This window comes from Aythya ferina (genome assembly GCF_964211825.1).
Source record: "Aythya ferina genome assembly, chromosome: 1".
NCBI lineage: Eukaryota > Metazoa > Chordata > Aves > Anseriformes > Anatidae > Aythya > Aythya ferina.
This window is the reverse complement of record NC_140296.1, coordinates 134863546-134887338: the sequence shown is the minus strand read 5'-3', so window position 1 is coordinate 134887338 and position 23793 is coordinate 134863546. Positions and strand designations below refer to the sequence as shown.

Here is a 23793-nt window from a genome sequence, read left to right as displayed (position 1 = left end):
CTGGAAGTCTGCTGTCATAAACTACAATAAACCAGTAAGTAATAAAAACGTTCTTATTCCCCAATGGAATGTCTGCCAGGCAAGGTTTCAGTACAACTTGCATTTATTAACAAAACATCAAAACACTGATTTTTCAGACACCCATAAATGTAGCTTCTAAAGATAGAAGAGAGAAAGAAAACAGTGCAAAGAGGTGAAATACTTGCCCAGGTTCACTTTATAAAGTCAGATGTTTGACAGAGCATGAACTTTTCATTGACCTCAATTGATGCCCATTTAGGCTTTTAACATTATTGCCAGGAGATGAAATAAAACAATGTCCTGATCCCAGAGCAATCCTGGAGAGTGATTTGATTATATTCCTTTAAATAGCTGAGGAACACCCCACTGGGCCTCTCTGGCATGCACCAGAGAAGGCATCCAGACCATGCCATGGCAGCCAAGCAGATAGGAAGCCAGGTCTTACTCAACAGGCACTGGGAAATTAATGGAGCTGGAGTAGTTTTCATGTGCGCTTGGTGTTAAGTGGACTGTAAAGATGCAGGAAGACCTTTCTCCTGTTGCAGTCTCATTCCTCCCCTACATGGGCTTACATAGCTCCCCTTGGCACCCCAGAGCCACTACCGGACCTCCCAGCACACAATTGTCTGTCCAGCTCTGCCAAGCACTTTCTGGCTGGGAGATGAGCCTGTTGGCTCTTTTTTCCACCCCCTTATGTCAGTAGAATAACCCACTGCCTCTGTGTTTTGGAGGAGACACAGTCCAGGGAAGGAAAGTGGGTGGCAAGTGTTTCTAGAAAGGTATCAGAGAGGGCCTGCTGACCAGTCCACTATTTGACCTGCTCATTCTGCCTCCTGTCTCCTTACAGAAAAATTCATGTAGGGGCAGCCCCTAGACCAACTATCAAGTACAAAACCACCTCTGAAGTCAGGCCTCTACATCCAGCCTCAGCTTCCCCCTTGTTCCTGGTAAAAGTCTGGGAAATCTTGTGGGTTTGGAAAAAAAAAAAAAAGTAAATGGTCAATGTCAATCAATAACAGCAATCTTTCAGCCACCCACATCTATCAGCTAACTGTAGCCAGACATCAAAAACAAAGTCAAGCCTGAACCACCAATGATTCTGGTCTAACCTTCACCTACAAGGAGTTCAGGGAAGCCCACATGTTATCAGTCTACATTAATGCCTGCTTCTTGGCTTGCTAAGAGAGCTGCTTTGCTACATATCACATCCACATAGCCATCCACAAAACCTGGGTCTCTTTTCAGCCAGAAGTTATACAAATATGTTGGCTTATGGAGGCAAAACAGCTCATTTCAGCTTGACTGACACAAACATCAGCAGCTGAAATACTCTTTCCAACTTCCCAGCTGTCGTGCATTTGAGAAGCTTATGAGGAGGATGTGAAATAAGGGGTCAGTGTGAAGCTAAGTCAGGGTAAGGAACGAAAGGAATTGTAATCATCATTTAGAAAGAGATGAGCAGCCAAAGGTACATGAATTGGAAAGAACCCATCTACATGCATGAGTTGAAAAAAGGTCACTTAAATAAATCTCATACGCATAATTCAAGACAAAGCTCACTGTTACTAAAGAAAGCATAGTTTACTAAGACCTGTCTCTATGGTAGGGACTGATAAAAAGAGTATACAAAAATCAGTGGCTATGAATCAGGTCTCTAATCTGTAAGAGATAAAGTATGTTAAGTTAAAGACTACAAAGTCCATCTCTGTTTATATTTTGTACAGTTGCTTACAAAGTATTTTGTCAGCCGTTGATTGTTTGCATGCAGCAGATAACCTAATGCTTCAGCGTAGAGCTGGACAAATGGTCACCAGCTCAACATGTACAGCAATTTTTCCCCTTTGTAAGAAAAAAACATTATTTTCTAATTTCTAAATACTAGACAGCTGGCCACAGTTAAAACACCATCTACTATTTTTTGGTTAGCCTTACTTAAACACATATTTGTAATTTTCAAAACCTAAACTGTAGTTATGGAGTTATGATGGTATCCATTACACTGGTGCTTTTTTATCATTATTACAACTTCTGCCCAAAATGTTGGCAGTATTAGAACACTTAAACATATAATTTAACTTACCTCGCATCCAGAGTTGAGGGTGGTCCCTCAGATCAGGTCCGAGGTCAAAAATGGGGCAGGTTTGCTTTTGCCTTTGGTAGGTTCAGTGTGACTAGGGGAACCCAAACACATTTCTCATTTATCAGCTCTCCCTCACCAGTCCTGTGTGGCCTGCATCACATCTCACTTATGTGGGGACCATCAGCTAATGGCAAATCAAAAGAGTTAATCACCATCTTGCAAATCAACCTGCAACATTCACTCTGTACTAATTGCCAGGGCCAAGGCATTTATCTCCCTTTGTGTCAGATGCAACACAACTTTTTTATTTTTTTTTCACTTTATTTTTATTTTTTTAATGTAAAGGGGTTGAGGAAATCTATTTCCTTCAGAGCAATGCCAACACCAGTCTTAAGCTAAATGCAATCACCATGCCCTCATTACTGACGGCTCTCAAAAACTTTGCATGCTGTTGAACTTCATATTACACCTCCACTTGGTTGCAACTGCCATGGAGGGCACAGTGACCTGCCTCCTCCTGCTGCAGAGCAGAACAAGTGGGGGCTGGCCCATCACAAAGGCTGAATGCAGCAGGGCAGAGGCAGGCACTGGCGGTCCCATCCTCCTCATGAGCTATCTCACACCACGTAGAATAGCATCAAACAGCCCAACTTCTTAATCTTCATTTTTTATCACTTCCAAGTTCATATTTACCTATGTGACATTTACTCAATCTCTTTCAGTTACTAAACACAGTTCTAGGGAAGAGTCCTTCTCATGCTTCTGGGCCCAAATTCCCCCAGAGAGCAACCAGCACTTGTTGCAGGAGGGAAGGGGAAGTCCCAGCTTGCTGTTGTTCAAAGTCCTAGGACTGCTGATGGGATAAGCCAGCTCTGCCACTTGCCTTTTGACACAAGCAGACTCCAAATTTCTTCTAACACAAAAAGAATGTGATTGTAGCATGAGTTCATGGAGGAGCCATGACAATTTGTGGCATGTATGAAAATAGTATTGGTGGGATATGGAAATTTGTCTGGGAAATGTCTGCAAGTGGTTCAGGCTCCTTGAGGAGGCACCTCACAGCCCTGACCCAGTGCCACCTGCTGCAATCTGTTAATCTGTGATGAGGAACTGGCCTTTCCTTCAGCAGCACTGACAAAAGTATCACCAATGACTGAAGCTTGCGAAGAGCGTGGCAGATCCTTCAAATAGCCATGAAGGCCTGCAAGACAGCAATAGATATCAGCCAGTTCTCTCTTTGGTAGCACACACACACAGAAACACTCAGAAAAAAATCCAGAAGCAGAAGCAATAAAGTCTATTTAAATCTTACCATAAACATTTATTATTTCTTATAGTTTTCCTGTTGACAGCTGTGAGGCCAATTCTGATACCAACGTTTTCTCTGTGATCTGCCCATACAGATGTGCTCACATTGCTGCTCTGCATTAGCCATGGTGTGCAGGGATATAACCTGGACCCTCTGACCCATGGTAGATGAAGCACAATTCAGTCAAAAATATTGTTTGCCACAAATGAAGGAAGCTCAGAGACTCCCTGCGTGGCCTGTCTTCCAATCGGGAATGACAAAGAACCACCGCAAATGAAAAAAAAACTTACATAAAAGGAATTTTGAATCTTCACTGTTGCCCCATATTGGTTATTTTATCTCAAACTGAGAAAGTACATGGATTTAATTGTTATGAATAAATTTAGAAGATGGTGGTCATAAAGTATCCCATGCAGGTGTCCATCCTGGTATAATCTGTACGTGACATAGAGTGCTGAGGTAAAATCTTTGGGGTATGAAAGATGTGCCTCTGGCTATCTACAACAATCCCAGGGGAGGTTTTCTTTCTGCAGCTCTTCACAATCTCTCTTCTGGGTCTGGTGGATGTATTTAACTTAAATTCACAGAATCACAGAATCACAGAATTTCTAGGTTGGAAGAGACCTCAAGATCATCGAGTCCAACCTCTGACCTAACACTAACAAGTCCCCCACTAAACCATATCATTAACCTCTACATCTAAACGTCTTTTAAAAACCTCCAGGGATGGTGACTCAACCACTTCCCTGGGCAGCCTGTTCCAATGCCTAACAATCCTCTCAGTAAAGAAGTTCTTCCTAATATCCAACCTAAAACTCCCCTGGCGCAACTTAAGCCCATTCCCCCTTGTCCTGTCACCAGGCATATGGGAGAATAGACCAACCCCCACCTCGCTACAGCCTCCTTTAAGGTACCTATAGAGAGCGATAAGGTTGCCCCCAAGCCTTCTCTTCTCCAGGCTGAACGAGCCCAGCTCCCTCAGCCGCTGCTCATAAGACTTTTTCTCCAGACCCCTCACCAGCTTGGTCGCCCTTCTCTGGACTCACTCAAGCACCTCCATGTCCTTCTTGTAGCGAGGGGCCCAAAACTGAAGTAAAATGTTTTCGGTTTGTATCTAATCAGTCCAAACAGAGAAGAGCATAAGAAAAGCCCTCAATGTGTGTGGATCTGTGATCATTTCTAAGAATGTTCTCCCACTGAAACAGTTTTCGTGGTTTGCCAATGAAAACTAGTTTTCAAAACAAATAGTTTTATTTTGTCTCATTTCCAACACATTTTGTTGTTTTTTTTTGTTTGTTTGTTTGTTTTTCTAAACCTGTATTGACAGATTTAGATGAGACAAATATTTAACCTAATATTATTTAATTTTTCTATCCTGTTTTTCTATGCTGCTCTATTAAAAGTTAGGACATGTCAGAGTGACCATGGCACTAAGCACTCGCTCCATTTTTGATTATACACAAAACATAGGATCATCTGCTGGATGAAAGTTCTCATAAGACAGCAGGACTATTTAAAAATCAATTCTCAAATGTTATTTGGAACAATGCAGAAAAAAAAATTTCCAGGAGGTAGCGGTAATCATTTTTCTATCCTATTTTTACTCAAAAATGCAGACAGAAGGGAAGAGGTGTACGTGTTGGGTGGTGTGTGGTTTCTTCTTTACAGAAAAGAAGAAGAAAAAAAAAAAAGTAAACTATTTTGTTCATCAGATTGACCCTAAAATTAGATTTCTGCTGTCCCAAAGTTCTTTCCACTGCAACTAAATACCACTTACAGGGGAAATAAAGGATCACAAATTACAGTCTAGAAAATCAGATGGAAAGAGTTTTTATATTTTTGGTACTAGAGCTACTTAGTTTTCCTCTACTGGCAAGAAAAAGAACTTGACAATTTAATGGGAATCTTCCATCCTCCTTTTCTTGTAGTCTGTTAGCATAATTTAATAAAATACTGTTTTTTATTTCCTGTCTAAATCAGAATTACCTAGGCTATTAATCCCTGAAGTCAACAGTACTTCTTATAATTTGGAGATTTCCAAAATTTCCATGTTGAATGATGAAGGTCACCTGCTACAATGTATTGGCTTCACAGCATTTTTCTACTCAAATATGGTAAATATTTAGTGAAATCATATGCACTGTAGAGTCATACACTGAAAAACACTTGAAACATTTTGAGCTGGGGGCGACCTTATCACTCTCTATAGGTACCTCAAGGGAGGCTGTAGCGAGGTGGGGGTTGGTCTGTTCTCCCATGTGCCTGGTGACAGGATGAGGGGGAATGGGCTTAAGTTGATCCAGGGGAGTTTTAGGCTGGATGTTAGGAAGAACTTCTTTACCGAAAGGGTTGTTAGGCATTGGAACAGGCTGCCCAGGGAAGTGGTGGAGCCACCATCCCTGGAAGTCTTTAAAAGATGTTTAGATGTAGAGCTTAGGGATATGGTTTAGTGGGGACTGTTAGTGTTAGGTCAGAGGTTGGACTCGATGATCTTGAGGTCTCTTCCAACCTAGAAATTCTGTGATTCTGTGATTCTGTGATATTCTAAAAACAAGGCTATGTATGGGTTCGGGATGCTTGGTAAGTGGAGAACCAAATATTGTAGAGAGGGTATTTTTTAGTTAACATTTAGTTATGAGAATGTGTTACCATAAAATCTTAATTTATAGAACAAGAAAGCTGGAGGCAAGGAATTTTCCCTGCCACAGAGAACTGCATGAAGAAGTCTGTATGTATACAGTAAAGTTGCTATGTCCTTTTATTTGCAGTGGATCAGAGTGGATGGTCTTCTTTAGTCTAACTCAAATATCACTCAGGCCAATGGAAAGATTCCCTTTAGCTTCAGAGGCTTTTGTATAAAGGAAAGAAGCAAATGCCTAGTGCCACTAATGACCAAACTAGCAAACTATTTTGAGTGGGGAATGCGTAATATACACATATAATTCATTTGCTTATAGGATATATATTTTTGTATATTATACATTTTTTTTTTTTTTTTTTCCTATTAAGCAGAATAGCACACTTCTGATCTGGCTTTATTTTCTTGTATCTTAACAAACACAGAAAACAGAAACATAAAGCTATTTATTTTCTGTTCTATACTAAAAAGATGTATTACTTTGATGCTCAGAAAATACATTAAAAAAAATCATTTATTTGTGAGAGTTTCATTATCTTATTACATGTGCCGTGGTTTGGTGCATAGGAAGTGTATAGCTTAACATGCTAATCTTATTACCAATTTTAAAAAGGTGTCAAGCTTTCCTCTACAATAGACAGGAGATACAGGTTTGAGTTTCAGTAACAGGCTAATTTCAAAGAGAGGTATTTGTTTAATTAGAATCAAACATAATTTTACAAACAAATAACAAGTACAAAAAATGAGTAATTTTTTAATATGTGCAACAGGTTGTTAGTCTCCTGCTATTTCTATTTTTTTTGTACTTCCTCTTGTAGCCATAGCTGGACGGCTCTTTTTAAATATCAAGGCTACACTTTTCAGAAATGATTAGTAATTATGGGTGCCTGTTCAGAGTTATCTTACTGGAGCCTAAAAGTGAATATTCAGCACTTTCTGACAATCTAACTCCTTTAAGGTAACTCACATTGTGGTGAAATAACTAGCCCTTACCAAACTTCTTCCATCCAAAGATACCATATATTCATCCCAGTGAATTCTGACATGTATTTTGTTCCACATCCTTAGCTGCTTTTTTTATCAGGCCAAGGAGCAATAGTTAAGATCTGCCTAAACATTTAGAAAAGTTTTAAATTTCTCTAGGCAGTTGAACACTTTTACACACTACTTATTTATACACACAACTAAATCAGCTCACTTAATTTGCCCCACCCTATGTTTAATCAACATAATAGCTTGCTATTTGTCTTAAACTATAAAACAAATATTTAAAAATAAAACAAGAACCACTATTGGGTTTTACAAACAAGTATATGACGTAATAGTTTGTGGTAATGACTTAAGTTGGAGCAGCTTCCTTGTCTGGGATTTTAAAAGCTCTCTCAGAACCAGTACTCAGAGACAAAGATGTGAACATTGACAATATTACGATGAGATACCACCCCGCCCATGACGTAGTTCATCTCCAGTTTCAGGATGGCATGGAAAGGTCCAACAATGGGCCGTACCTGGCGCACAACACCTGTTGGGATAGAAAGAGGTTGCTGACATTAATAAGAAAATCAAATAGTTTTGGATGAGCTATAGCCTGTTTCACTTCAGCAAGAGAAAAACTCCCTTTCACTTTCAGTATAGCTGAAGGAATGTTACTTTATCTACTCGATCGGTAAATAACATGAAAGAAAGCTTGTGAAATAAAACTAGATATAACTTTTGAATCAAAATACCTTGCTAAAAATCTAGAAATAGCACTAAAATGTTGCTATTGTCAGGAAATTCTTTTTTTTTTTTAATTATTTTTTAATTCTTAATTCAAAGAAATAAAGTCTGTAAGCTTTCTTCAGCCAACATCCACATTATCCTGAGGAGTACAACAACACCCACATCTGGGAATGCCATGCAATTTTTGGTATTGTGTTGTGAACCTCATTCCACTTGGAAAAGTAGAAATCAGTTGTAATGGTAATTACAACGGAACAATACAATCAACATGCTCCACATAAACAGCAAATGACACTAATTTGTAAATTGTTAGTGTGTCATATTGCTGGTGCAAAACTGCACAGGAAACACTGGAAAGAAAAGCAGGTCGGTTTAATGAGGAAAGGGGGAGTATCACAGCATCATTCCGCATATGGATGGTGGCTGCTTCCTCAGCAACATCAGGGCCTGATAATAAGGAAGGAAGTGGTAAGAAGTGAACTGCATGTTTCAGAGCTCCAGTCCTTCAGGTTGTTTTACCTGGAGGAGGCCCTGTGCTGGCATGCAGCAGGTGAGGGACCACTGGGGCTGGGAGTGGTGGGGGCTTCACAGGGCCCACAGGAGAGGTCTTCTCCAGCCAGGACTTGTCCCACTGTCCCAGCTGGGCAGCAAGGCAGGCCAGGGGGCAACCAGCTTCAAGCAAAAGTCCAGATCACCGGGCAAGTTCATGGAGATTACACAGGGCCAAAGTCAAGGCAGGGAGTCAAAACATGGGTCCGAGTTCAGGACAAGAGGACCCATGGCTGTGATGAAGCTGAAGACCAGCAGGAACTGAAGCTGAAATGGGGCTCCTCAACTCTGGGCAGGATATGGGAGAAGCCTGTCTGGGCCACAGGGACTTCGATAAGTCCTCGGGCTCTTGACAAATGTGGCTAAAAAGAACAGCATTAAATCTTCAGACCTACACAAAAGAAAGTCCTTTTTCCAGGGCAGTGAAGACATTACAGTTTTGTCCTGTTTAAATACCAACTAATATCTTCAGCATGCAGTAAAACTGCAAACTTTTCATCACATTCACTTTGCTTGCCATATTCGATGCATACACTTTCTAAGCATTTTTCCCCTGCAATTTATATGTACATGCATACACACACATACACACATATATATACTTCTATATGTACACATTGTTTTTTGTTTTCTTGGCCACTCTCCTGAACCTTATAAAAACTACTGGGCTTTGCAGATGATATATTGAAAAATAAAAGCCTCACTTAAATTGCCCTCCCTTCAGGGTAGCGTTTAAAGCATTTTGCTAACAATACATCACATTATAGCAGGCACTGCTTTAACTGACAACCACAGAAACATGCAGCATTGGAATCGCTCAGTACTGGCAAGTTGTTTAACCCACCCTGTTATGGTCTCATGTAGTAATCACCAAGCCTCAGATGACACAGGTTGCTGGTTGCATTTAGCAATCTTTTTATAATGCTCTACATTTTCTTGCTCTACTCTGTCTAGAAGGGGGATTACAAACTATATATTTTTTTTCTGATGTGATGCAGTTCTACTCAGGCTGGTACAGTGTAAGCAGGTATACAGTGCAGGATTTGTCCATACACTATTGATATAGCCTTCAAAGCATTTAGTAACTTTCTCATTCTTATTTGGATGCACCCTGCTAGTAGGAAGAAAAAAAAAGGAATTTCTGTTGTGAAGGTCTAACAATTATGTTTCATGGGGCAGTGCTTTTTTACCCAATACTTTTTGCTGCAGTTTCAAAATCAAGCTTACTGCTGGTCTAGGAAGCAAATGCATGTTAAGACGGCTACATTGAAGCAATGAATTGAAGGAATGTGTAAGGAAACAAAATACTGTCACAATATTGATTTATGCAGTTTGTTGTGCCAATGTCCTAGATTGTCCTGAAATGAATCTCAAAACACCATTCCAGAAGGATTCTTTCCTCTCTCCTAATAAATAAATAGGATGATGCAGTCAGATGGGTGTGTGCTACAGCATGCATATAAAGCTGCTGTTATTCTAAATGTGCAGCAATTTCCTTTACTGATATGTTCAGAAATGATGTCAGGCACACAGAAAAGGAAGGAAGGAAGGAAGGAAGGAAGGAAGGAAGGAAGGAAGGAAGGAAGGAAGGAAGGAAGGAAGGAAGGAAGGAAGGAAGGAAGGAAGGAAAGGAAGGAAAGGAAGGAAAGGAAGGAAGGAAGGAAGGAAGGAAGGAAGGAAGGAAGGAAGGAAGGAAGGAAGGAAGGAAGGAAGGAAGGAAGGAAGGAAGGAAGGAAGGAAGGAAGGAGGGAAGGAAGGAAGGAAGGAAGGAAGGAAGGAAGGAAGGAAGGAAGGAAGGAAGGAAAGGAAGGAAGGAAGGAAGGAAGGAAGGAAGGAAGGAAGGAAGGAAGGAAGGAAGGAAGGAAGGAAGGAAGGAAGGAAGGAAGGAAGGAAGGAAGGAAGGAAGGAAGGAAGGAAGGAAGGAAGGAAGGAAGAAAAGGAAGGAAAGGAAGGAAGGAAGGAAAGGAAGGAAGAAAAGGAAGGAAAGGAAGGAAGGAAGGAAGGAAGGAAGGAAGGAAGGAAGGAAGGAAGGAAGGAAGGAAGGAAGGAAGGAAGGAAGGAAGGAAGGAAGGAAGGAAGGAAGGAAGGAAGGAAGGAAGGAAGGAAGGAAAACCCTGAAATGTTCTGTGAGACAAATGCATATGGAGGAACACATGATTTTCACCTTTTCAAGACTAACTCATTAAGAGCTCCCAATTCTATATTTTTTGGTGATGAATGCCAGAATGTAAAACCTGAGCTTTTTTTCTCAGCCAAACTCAAGGACAAACATAAATGGAAGCCATGCAACAAAGCTGCTCAGAGCCTGAAACTTGGCTGCATATTTATTTAGTTCCCAGTGATCCTGTTACAATGGTCCTAGGTCTCAGTAATGCCATTAAAGGTCACCTGCTGTAATGTGCTGCTGCCTTTTAATGCTACCTGTAATTCTCTAATGCCTCTGATTCTCTAATGTCTTGTGCCAGTTGTCAGGTACTAGGGAGGCATAACTAGCCCAGACCCAGACAAGGCCAGTAGTGCCTTGTGCCTTCTCTCACAAAAATAGGAGTTTTAAAACGTTTCACTCAGGCCCAGTACATGAAGTATGGCTGAATGAATCAGTGAGTATCTATAAAGTGTTTAACAGAGGATCCATTTGAAGATGGCACATATAATAATTCTGGATGTTTTTAAGTGAAGTGGATTTTTCAGTTACAGCAACATTTGCATAAACATGCTGTTCTACTATGTCTTTTGTCAGATGAATGCTGGGTCCCAATTTGTGCTCCTTCAGCATTTTTAGCTGAACTTTAAGTACAAAACATAACTTTATAGTAATAGGAAGGTTACAGCTTTTAAATGTACTGAAAAGAAAATTATCAGGAGTACCGAGGGGAAGTTATGCTTGATTGAATGCTTGACCAGCTTGATAAGTTTCTATGATGAAATGACTGGCCTGGTAGATGAGGGAAGAGCAGTATATAATGTCAGCCTGGACATCAGTAAAGCTTTTGATGCTGTCTTCCTAAGGAACCTCACAGAAAGGCTGTGAAGTATGGACTGGATGAGCAGACAGTGAGGTAGACTGAAAACTGACTGAATGAGCAGGCCCAGAGGGTGGTGATCAGTGGCCCAAAGTCCAGTTGGACTAGTCCAGTTGTAACTAGCAGGGTACCCCAGGGGTCAATACTGAGCCAATAGGAACCTCATGAAGTTAAATAAGAAGAGCAACATCCTGCCCCCTGGGAGGAACAGCCCCAGGCACTAGTACGTGCTGGCAGCCGACCAGCTGGAACACAGCCAGGCAGGGAAAGACATGGAGGTCCTGGTAGACATCAAGTTGAACATGAGCCAGCAACGTGCCCTTGCTGCAAAGAAGGCCAATGGTATCCTGGGCTGCATTAAGCAAACCACTGCCAGCAGGTCAAGGGAATTGATCCCATCTATCCAGCATTGCTAAGGCCACATAGATGAGGCTGTGACCAGGCCTGGGCTCCCCAGTACAGGACAGACATTGAGCTACTGGAGAGAGTACAACATAGGGTCACAAAGATGATTAAGGGACTGAAGAATCTCTCCTGCTAGGAAAGGCTGACTGATACGGGACTGTTCAGTCTTTTTTTTTACCAATCTGAAAGCAAAGTAGCCAGATGGAGCCAGTTAGAGGTTACATGGGGATACCCGCAGACTGGGATATGGTCCTGGATTACTGTAGCAGTGCACGCTATCCTATGAGTTATTCTCTGTAGAATGCCAGACATGTAGAATGGTGATACTCATTAAGTGACCTGAAAACAGGGTGCTCTCAAGCATCAAGATCAGCTGGTGTTCTCTGGGAGCAAAGCTGCAGACTCTACAGTTGGTAAACAGAGTGAATTTATTTAAGCAAGTTCACCCACACTTTTTTAACACAATCAGTTTTCAACTAGATCGGTGTTTTGCACACACCAAAAAAAAATAAACTTTGCCTATAGAAGAAAAAGATTATATATAAAACTGGGTAAATAACTGCTAATAAATGAACAAAATGGCTCTGATTACATGGGAATGTTGAAGGTTCAGGTGTGTTATTCAATGCAGCCAATGGTATTGCAAAGTTCTCAAAGCTAACATAGGTGGTCACTACATTTGCATGCACCTCCTGAGCTACGTATAACATATACATATACTACTAGTACACCATTGTGCTTTTACAGACCAAACTATCATGGGATGTCGCTGCTAATGTCTCTATGGCTCAATGACAAAAGTCAAAGCAGATTCTCACTGCTGCTGAATCCCATGTGTCATAAATCTTGAGTGTCTGTCTATAGGTATACTTAAGAGAGTGCTGTTACAGTCAAGTCTGATGTGCTGCTGTTGCTGTTTATCCTCTTCTGTTCAAAATCTGTGACCCAAACACAGACTCAGCCTACAGAAAAGCCAAAATGCCACAGGCCAGGCAGATTATTTTCCATCAGCTCCAGCTTATTTGTTTTGCTTTTTTGTTAGCTGAGCAGAGATGTTATTACCCATACCAAATCTGTTTGGGTATTTTCATGGCTTGCTGACCTTCTCCGTTTAGAAAACAACAATAACTCTTTTTCTTGCTCACTTTGCCTGTATTGGAAATAGGATCTACACCAATCCTTTCCATCTGCTGACCTGTTTGAGCAACAACCTCAGCTTGAATTGCAGTATGTTTTTGGATGTCACAGTTATTTCTGCAGTGATTGTCTGACCATGGCCCAGAACTTCTAAAGCTCTGTAATTAACACATTTAGCTGTTCTCTTACTCTGTTTCATCTCCCTTCATGTTGCATTTCAACTTTGTCTAAGGTAAAAGCATGTCACTTTTAATGAAGGTATTCTTCTTGTAAAGCATCATATATAGTGAAGACACTAACCTAAATAATAAGTAATATTTTTTTTCGAGTGAAAATAACGACAATAACCAGTATCTTAGAGACACCATCACTGGATTACTGAGGCTCTGTTTATCAAAGTATACAGGAAAAATAAGACAGCAAGGTTAATATTGTTAATCTTCCTAAGCTTTTCAGCAGAATTTCTATTATTGTAATCAGATGCCACAGGTATTCTTTGGCTTGTCCATACCCCTTTAAGATATCATTACTTTTCTCTGCTTTGAAATATGTGGCACCCTCAGGCAATTCACCTCTGTGTCTGGTTTCTGCTTGTATTTTTACATTATACAGCCAATTTGCTAATAAGCTCCATTTTGAACTCAGGAGAAGCACTTCTGTTTTGTTAGCACATTAACCCATTCGGGATGACAAGTCCCTGCAGTATCATGGATTAGTGTCTGGTTTCCAGAAATCCAGACTCCGGATTCTGATTTCTGTGCTAAGCTCACTGCCCAACATGCCAGAAGAGCACTTGCAACACTCCTTAAAATACTTTGTTTTAGATTTTTTTTTTCACTGCTAACCACAAAATCTGTAGAAATTACACATGCACTGAATCTGGATCATCGTGTTCCTTACACCACTTGCAGAACACTGCATTTGCATTTTCTCCAGAGAAAGTTCTTCTAGCAGGGATCTCCATACTTTGCCAGAAAGCAAAGCAGAAGCAGCAAGCATGAAGCTTATTTTCACATTGCCACTAGAAAAACTGTTTTAGGAGAGAATGCATCATGGTATGTTTTCTGTTCCAGAGGTGAAGACTGAAAGATTTTCCATGGGGAAAAATTTGTGATTCTATTCAAATGTTTGAAACTGTAGCATAGAACAGAGTACAGAAAGAAGTTGCAGCCCTTTAAAAGTGCTGCTCCTCAAAAAGAAATTCTCAGATAAACTTTTAAGGACACTCAAAAAGTCAAGCACAGAAGTGTTAGTGGGGGGGGAGCAAAGGATCAGAAGCTGGAGGGAGAGGCACTAGGGACAGCTGATTACTGGGCAGCTGTACGTGATGACTGCTGGAAGAGGGGATGTGCTGAAGTAAACTTCTTGCCTTATCTGCATATGCATATGCAGGCATATGTATCTGTGTATGTATAAACAACCAAAACTACTGCCAAATCAAAAGCTGTTCTTCCAAATAACCCGTGGGCTATGCTCAGGAATGTACATAAACACAGTTATCAAAAATGTGATCAATCCCCTCAAACACATTGCAAGCTTTGTATTAAGTAACAAGCACAAGACCTCTTTTCCTTTTACCACCTTCCCATGCTTTTCCTCATACACAGGGTAACGGCTACATTGTTTTGTTCTGGTCATCACATGCCAAAGGACAGTGACAAAACTACTTTTTTTTTTGTTTGTTTGTTTTGTGTTTTTTTTTTCCTCTTTGTGCTCATAACAAGCATACAGCCTCCTTTCTGTGATTCTTCTCAGGTGGCAACTTAACAAAGAAATGCAGCTTTTTACTGTTGGTTGAACCCAACAACATTACCTCATTTTCATTTTCATTAAAACAAGACTTCACACTTGACATTATAGGCAACTACTAATTTAGCCAATTTTTCTGGAAATAAATGATTTATTCAGGAAAATTTGCTAATATATATATATATATAAATGTAAATATCTATAAAGATTTATTTTATATATATATTAAAATAAAATAGTAGCAAAACAATCTATAATATAAATACATAAATATAAATAAAATATATATTAAATATATATAACTATATATATGTATTTACATTGCTTACTTCTATGATTTGTGGTCAGCTAAAAACTGACCACAAACTGACTAAACTTTATATGGATTGTGGGGAATTACTGAGGGAGCATGAACTAGTGAAAAAAAGAACAACTCACTTTTCTGAATCATTATTCTACAGTGAACATACTAATCCAACCCTAAATGGAACAAAACACATTTTTTTTTATTTTTTTTTTGAGATCTATTTAAAGAGAAACAAAGTGTAAAGAGTTATCTAAAATAAAAAGGATGGGATGTATATTTGAAATACCAAAGGCAGACAAGCAAGTCTGAGCATATCTCATTGTTCACTTTTCCTTCAAAATAACCACTCACAGCTAGTATTTGTGTATGTGCATTTGCAACCTGTCCATGCATTATTAAAATTAAATTCCAGAAAGCAGAAAATGACACAACAATCAAGAGTTAGTCTTCATTCATTCTACTGGAAGTGGAACTACTTACTGACCATATTAAAAATATATTTATTTTTTGCATTAGTTAGAATTAAGTGCAATTTAGTATATGAAATATGATGTGAATTATTGTGTGGAATATTGTTCCATAAGAATGTTAATATCATCTGCATTGTAAAATAGTCATAGATGGCAAAGGGTCTGAGGACTGGGGAAAGCTAAAGAATCTCATAGGATCCTCTTGGTAATTCTTATGTGTGATGACGTTTCTTTGTCCCCGTTGCACGGCCTGTCTCACTGGCTCCCTAGCTCTGAGATCCCCAGAAATTCCTAGTCAAGCATAAGCCAGCAAGACAGGCAGGAGAGCATGACTGAAAAGCTGAGCAGGGTATGAGGCTTAACAGGTGAGAGGTAGGAACACATACTAGGACAGAAAAATGTATAGCTTTCTCATGCAGAATGTGTGATGTTTTGGTAGCAATACACTCGTTTCTCACTCAGAGAAACTCAGAGATTATCTGTGAGATAAATAAAATCCTGTGTAAAATGCTAAAGAGCACAAGCAAATTATTTTTTCTCCTATATTTCCTAATCCTCAGGTTATGAGTCTACAGATGTGATTGTAAGTGAAAGCTGAAGTCCATCACAACGTGTCCTCTTTGAAAAAAATACAGTAAGATTCTTCAAGAAAATATGCTATTATATGGTGAGAGTTAGTGCTATCACTTTTCTGATCGAACATTTGGGATGAGCTGCTAGTGACACCTACAAGAGAGAGTTTTCAATGATGCATAAAACATCTTACCATTTTTCCTCTACCTATTTCCCATGTGATTGAAATGGACACTTGGAACATTAAATGACTAATTTGGAAAAACTCAAGTACAATAGAGAGAATACGGGAAATGAGAGCTGTCAAGCCAGAACCTCAGCTGAAACTCAGCTCACTTATTGGGCTTTATAAGAACTTCCAAATTATCTCAGCCTGTGTTCTGAAGTGCTATTTTTGGCTATTTCTAGATCTCTAACTCCTTTTCTTCACAAAAACCCCTCTGGTCCTTTGTACAGGCTTGTCAGAAATGAACAGCCCTAGCTGCCACAACACAACAGTAACTACCCTTTTCTAAGGAATGGATCTTTTGAAATCACAAAAGTAGCCTTTAAATAGGCTGCTAGCCTGTGTCAAGCCACAGGTGTATGAGATTAAATACATAGGCTCTCTCTTAATGCTAGAAAACTTATTTAAGCCCTTGTGGATGTTGCAGGAGTGAAGCAGAAAGGTTATCTCAGCCTCCTGGAACTTAAAGCCATTGCAATGCTATTAAAGGAAACTTGTCCCAAACATCTTCAAATTAGCATTAAAGTGCAATGAACAATTTCTTGTAGGGGAAAAGCACACTTATGAGTTTCCCTTAAGCAATACAAGAACACTGATCTCCTCATGTTAATGCAAGATCCTAAACTATAATTTTAAATTTGCTTTTCTCCTCAAGGCCTCTTGCTTTATACTGCTGTCCAAGATTTTTGAAATTAAGAGTAACATCTCAGATGCATCCGCGTATGACCCTAGTCATAGTTCCAAAAGAGATGTTCAGGCAATTAGGAAGTTTAGGGCTAGAGAAATGAACATTGCAGTGGCTATTTTAAAAGGCAGTGTTGATAGGATCATTCCAGAAATGAGCAGGAAAAAAACAGTCCAGCCATAAATAAATGCTTCCTTGGATCAAACCATAGACAGTGAGTTGCAGGTTAGGCTTGAATACCAGACTATATCAGTCTACAACATGTAAATACATATCTATAGTGTGAAGCCGAAACTATACAGCCAAATTGCTTTTTGGCTCTATAGACTTAATTTCAAAGAAGTCATGTTGAGATCTGTAAGGAAAAAAAAAAAAGTTATTTCTTATTCAATATTCATTACAAATACATAAACTTCATTAATAAAGTTGAAAACCAATTGACAGCCTGGTCACAAACAGAAAATATATAGTTTAGGCTATATTATCCAGTGTTTTTTTTTGTTTGTCTGTTTTTTCTGTCAAAATCTTTGGGGATCTGCATAAGTTAAGGTATAATTAAATTCCTTTCCTAGAAGCATCTCTTTATTCCAAAAGGCTATGCCAAAGTAATGATTTTCAGTGTTTAAATTACTTGTCAACCTAGTTACTACAGTACTTACTGACCTATACTATGCCAGGGGAGAAGCAAGTGAATTATCTGTTGGATAATTCGTTTACGTATCCAATCCTTGAAAATATAATGTTTTAAACATTGCACATTAGGGAACGTCTTACTGCATTTGGTAAAAACTGCAAAACATTTTATTTCATAGCAATCCAGTCATGTCATGGTTTCAACATCACCACTATCAGAATCAAAGAGTAATTGAGAATGGAAGGCACTTCTGAAGATTTTCTAGTACAAGCCTTTGCTCAAAGCACATTCACCTACAGCATGTTACTCTGGGATGTATCCAGTCAGTTTTTGAATACTTCCAAGTATGGAGACTCCAAAACTCTGTGCAACCTGTTCCAGTGTTCAACCACCTTCACAGTAATAAATAAATTAATAAATAATAATTAAAAAAACAAACAAACAAACAAACAACTTTTACCTTATGTTTAAGTGGAATTTGTTGTATTTCAGTTTGTGCCCTTTAACTCTTGCCATTTCAACCAACACCACTGAAAAGACTCTGGATCTATCTTCTTTATTGCCTCCCATCACATCAATCAGATTCTCTATGAGCCAGACAGTTCCATTCCAGCTCTCAGCCTTTCCTCATATGGCAGATGCTCCAGTGCCTTAATCCTCTTCAGCACCTTCCTTCTCTTGGACTCTCTTCAATATGTCCATGTCTTCCTTGCACCAGAAAGCCCAGAACAGGACACAGCACTCCAGATGTGACTTAACAGAGCGGAGGGGAAGGATTACCTCCTTCAACCTGCTGACAACAGGATCCTAATGCATCCCAGGAAGCCATTGGCTGCCTTTGGCTCATGATCAACTCGGTGTCCACCAGGACACACAGGTCTTTCTCACAGAGCTTTCCATCTGGTCAGCCTCCAGCACGTACTGATGCATGGGGTTATTCCAGCCCAGAGGCAGGACTTTGCACTTCCCTTTGCTGAACTTCATGAGATTTCTGTCAGCCCATTTCCACAGCCTGACAAGGTCCCTCTGCATGGCAATCCAACCCTGTTGCTTATCAGCCACTCCTCATAGTTTTGTGTCCTCTTCAGACCTCTTAAGGAGCACTCTTGTCCCACTATCCAATTGATTAATGAAGATGTTAAACAGTATTGGCCCCAGTTACTGACCCCTCAGATACACCACTGGTAACTGGCTACCAGCTGGACTTTGTGCTGCTGAACACAACCTTTCAAGCCTGGTGGTGCAGCTGTCTTTCAAACCACCTCATTGCTTATCTAGTCCACATTACCTCAGGTTGCCTATGAGATTGTTAAAGGAGACAAGAGTTGAAAGCCTCACTAAAGTCAAGATAAGCAACATGTACTCTTTTCCTCTCATGCATTAATCCAGTAATCTCTTCAAAGACAGCAGGTTGTTAGGCATGATTTGCCCTTCATAAACCCTTGCAGACTTCTTCCAATCACCTTCTTGTCCTTAATACGTTTGGAAATGTTTTCCAGTTGGACTTGTCCACCCTCTTCCCGGGGATTAAGGTGACTGACCTGTGGACCTTCCTCTTGCCCTTCTATTACAGAAGAGAAAGAGTGACATTTGCTCTCTTTCAGTCTTCAGGAATTTCCCTTGATTACCAAAGTCTTTCAAAGATAACTGAGAGTGGCTTCACAATGCCATCAGTTCCTTCAGCACTAGTAGCTGCAGCCCATCAACTCACATGGGCTTGTGTATGTCCAGTTAGTATGAATGTTCCCTAACCTAATCCTCCTTCAAAAACAGTGAGTTTTTCTTGATTCAGACCTTCCAATTGTTCTGAGGGTCCTGGGACTCCTAAAAGTGAGTCTTATAATTAAAGAATAAGGCAAAGAAGGCACTGAATACTTAGGCTTTCTCCATGTCCTCTGTCACCAGATCTTCTGCCCCATTCAGCAGGTGGCCCCCATTTTTCCTAATCTTCTTTTTGTTGCTGATGTACTTTTAGAAGCCCTTCTCATTGCCCTTCACAGCAGGAGGCTGTGCCTCTACAGACAGTCTCACAGGCAGTATGTTCCTCCACTCCTCTCTAGTTCATGACTGTGCCTAAAGGCACAATCTAGCTGTCAAATTGCAGGTATTTCCCAGACCACCAGATGTCTGCTGACTTCAGATAGTTAATGCACACCTTAGATTCCTCCATCTTTCAAATGCTTAACAGTCCTTTTTATTTTTTATCTTTTTTTTTTTTTTTTTTTTTTTTTTTTTTTTTTTTTTGTGAAAGCTATCTATATTTCTCTCGATTATTTGTGACAATAACAATGTAGACTCCTGCTATGTGGTGCTCTGTAGTTTCAGATATAATCTGCTTTATTAATAAGTGGCTGTTCTTTGGAAAATGAAATACTTCTTGGTAATCATCACTGCAGGCATCAAACCATATACAGAAAAATAGCTCTGAAGATATCATTAATCCTGGAACTGCCACACCTGACAAACATAAATATGGTTAAAGGATTCAGAAAACTCATTAATCAAAATACAAGTACTGAAAAAGATTTCCTCTTGCTTTGAAGTGTATAGCCCTCATAGCATTGTGAGTTAGACCTTCATTCAAGTTCGATTGTGAGCATTTCATAAAATCATAGATTTAGAGAATTAGATTTAGAGTTGGATGTTAACAAGGTTTCCATGCTGTTAGGTACCACAACAGTGAATATTGCACCAATGGCATAAACAGGACTCCTAACGACTTATGTCCAGTTGGTGCAATGTTGACTGTATTGGCATGTTATCTTCAGTTCCAGCAAAATGTCTGTGTTCACAAATCAATTCAACAACTGCTACTTAACAGCAGAGCTCAGAGTTATACCATATCCTTTTCCAAGAGGCGTAAAGGAGGATCAGATGTAGGGCAAGACACCCTTCAGAAAAAGAGAGCAGTGTAACTATGAGAGCTTGTGCTTGTGACCACAAGCGATGCCTATTGCTCACATATCTAACATGTTCATAGTATCTATTGATCACACTAATCATTTATAAAACATGTAAACACAGAGTTCTCATTTAAAGTCTGCTCAAATAATTGTGCCTAAATATAATAATTGTGTGTATAATTGTGTCCAGGTACTCATGATCTCTGAACTTTTCACCTAGAGTACAGGTCGTCATTTAATGTAGCTAAAACTGTTTAAATCTGCTTCTTTTTCAGCCTTTCGTTCCACCTCTGAAGAAAGGAAAATGAAAAAGGAAACTACATCACAGGAGTTACGTTTCAGCAGGTACCTAAGGAAACAGAATCTTTTTGATTAGCCTTACTCAACAGATTAGAAATTCAGGGTTCAATTTATTATAAATGCTATCCTTCAACCACCCAAAAAAGTTGAATTTCATTAACACTTGAGCTTCTCTAGAAAGCTTTGATTGCTGAAATGCATCAAATAAAAAGCCAATAAAGAGGCCTCATGGTATTAATACATTTTTGGCCAGAAACAAATGGTAAATATTTTCAAAGCTATTATCTGTCATGTTGGATCATAGGGAGCCTTGGTGTTATGAAAGAATTAAAAACAACCTTTGATTTTACTGAGGTTTGGCTAGTTTACAAATACTATGATCTTTATTAAGGATACCAAATAACTTCAGAGAGATGTGCTCTTATCTTGGTTTGGCAAACTTGAAGTGCTTTCAGATCTCTGGCTTGCCTTCCAGCCAAACCTCGCAATGGGTTTTAATGTTGACAATGCTGCGAAATCACTCATGCCTAAAATGCAATAACTGTACTTGAAGTAGTCTCATTAAAAAATAGTTTCCACCATAGATATTTTAATCCTTCCTATTCCACCTCTGAGAATGCAACGTGCTTTGCATAGTATAAGAATCTTATGTGTTACAAAAACAGGTGGAAAATCTTCCATGCCAAATGTGCAAAACATTCAAAATCACATATGTCAGCTTTCTGATACTTTGTTTCCACAATCTTATTTATGCAGGGTTTAGTGCCCATCACAGTAATACCTGAGTGCTTAACATACATACAGTTCCTCCATTTAGGGAGGGTGGCTGAGTTTACCCTACCTTGTCCCACTACCACATTACTCAGTTTCAGCCAACCTTTGATACAGTAGCATATCCATGACACCTGGGCAATTAATTACTGTAACCCTAAGCATTCCTTGGCAAAGAGCCACATTACGGCACCCAGCATAATATGGTTCTGTGATTCAATTTACCAAGGAAGAAAAAGTACCTAATCCTGAGGATTTGACATGAAAGCCTTTAGATAGCTGCTCAGTCATCACCTAGAGGCGACAGCTCTGCTGGTGTTGTTTGCAGAATTTCTGCTGCAGGAAGCTTTCTGAATCTTAATGTGTGTTAATCCCTAACTAAATTCTCAAAATAAGGCTGAAATAAGGGATCGTTTCACCACATTTGACCCCTGTAGAAATAAAGGCGTTCTTTTTAAGTGAGCTATGCATCTGTGCATCATACAGGGAAAGATTTACAATATATTTCAAATTTCTTATCTTCTGTCTCCAGCTTCTATTGGGCGTAGGCACTACTGCAGGAATGAGATGCCTGCTATCAACACACAAACTCAGGAGCAGCCACAGAAGCAGCTGATTGAGTCACACATATTTCATACTTCAAGTTCCTCAGAAAAACAGGTCTCTGACTCCTGACTTCATGATACAGCTCACAAAATTTACTCAGAGTTGCAGTATGATTTATTTGTCTGCTGGCTTTATGGAAACTGTAACCGAACATGGTGTGGATGAATGTTTTTGTAATAGTTACATCTTCCTACCCAAGGGGTGAAATGAATATTGATCAGGGAAGAAAATGTGATTAATCAGATACTTGTAATGTGATAGAGAGAACTCTGGCACTTGGAAGGCTATCTTGCTCAAGCATGAGACTCATTCTCACCAGAAAAGCACCTTCAGTGTTTCTCAGATGCAAAATGAAAATTCACCTCCTGGATTGCCTCCAGAAGAGCTCTTCAGCCTGACATTTTTTTCTGGAAGGGAGGAGAGTGTTGAGAGATTTGACTACAGCACAGTGCAGTCAGCAGCATCCCAAAAGGGCAGGTTCAGGCAATAAATCTAGGTTTCCCATTACCAAATGGCTTCTGGGCACCCTAGTCGCAAATGCGTAGCTACTAATTTCAACAGAGCAACCTGGCATAGAAAAAAAATCAAAAGATATTCTTCACTGAGGGGCTCCTCTTGTGAAGAGGACAAGCCTGGCTGAAACCAGAACAAAGGTACTGAAAGGGACTGTGTCTTTTTTAATGTAAGGCTGCAAGAGCCTGTCTAAAAACCTGCTGAATTATGCCACTGCTCTATGTTCTTGCTGTGAATGACTGGACAGCATTGGTTTTGTATTGCCAGACACCATTGTCATTTCATGCTAATGACATTATAGTCAGACAAAAGGTGGCTATTGTTGCTTACTTTATAGTAAGAGTATCCACAAGGGGAGATAACGTATGTGCTGAAATCCTTGCCCCTGCAAACAGTGAAGCTCTCCTGGGCACCCCTGCTCTGCCTTTAGCCAGGCTCCATTTTATCACAGAAAAGCAACTGTAGGTGAACTGCTACTTTCAGCATTGCTGCCACGTGAGAAAGCCCAGATCAGTCTGAGGATCTCATTATGCTAAATGCTGTACACACAGTATGAGCCAGTCAGCTTCTGGCCCACAGGTAAAGAGCCTAGAGAAACAGCATACAGGAGAAGTAGAGAGAAGTGTGAAGGTACTTGCCCAGCACTGCAGAGTGGGCCCACTGACTAAGTTTAGAACACATCTTTTGCAACCCAGAGACTCTGAATTTAACATCAGGCCACACAAACGTGTGTGGCAGACTCTGAAAAGACTTTGCTGTGTTTGGGAATGGCCAGATTGCTTGTGAGTTACGGAACTATCCCTGTGCTAAGGGCAGGTTTGCCTAAAAGTCAAATAAGACTTCAGTTTCCTTCTCCCACCCACAACCAGTATCGGATCCTACAAGCACAGTTTCTTTTACCATCTGTTTTGGTTTACCAAATTTTTTAAAGTCTCAAAATTTTACCAAATTTTTTAAAGTGCTCATTTTTTAAAGTCTCTGTCCAGCCTCTGGACTATACTAAATGATCATGGTACCACAGTAAAAATAAGACTACTAATAAATCCGTTGTTGCAATAACAGCAGTTCAGACACTTTCTGTAATGGTTCAACAGTAACATCATGAATTAATATGCATGGAAAAGAGCCTAGGAAGACAGGACAGAGTTAGCAGTGGAATCCTTGCAACTGTA

At 39.8% G+C, this 23793-nt stretch overlaps 1 protein-coding gene across 3 annotated transcripts in view; it reads right to left on the bottom strand.

Moving 5' to 3' along the window:
- Nucleotides 1–6544: 6544 nt before the first annotated feature.
- Nucleotides 6545–23793, bottom strand: part of FBLN1 (fibulin 1) — an 89027-nt gene continuing 71778 nt past the window's right edge. For all 3 annotated transcript variants that reach the window (XM_084496871.1, XM_084496868.1, XM_084496870.1), the window contains exon 17: nucleotides 6545–7570. In XM_084496871.1, coding sequence (XP_084352997.1) covers nucleotides 7431–7570 — 140 coding nt within the window. In that variant the 3' untranslated portion in view covers nucleotides 6545–7430. The remainder of the gene's footprint in view (nucleotides 7571–23793) is intronic.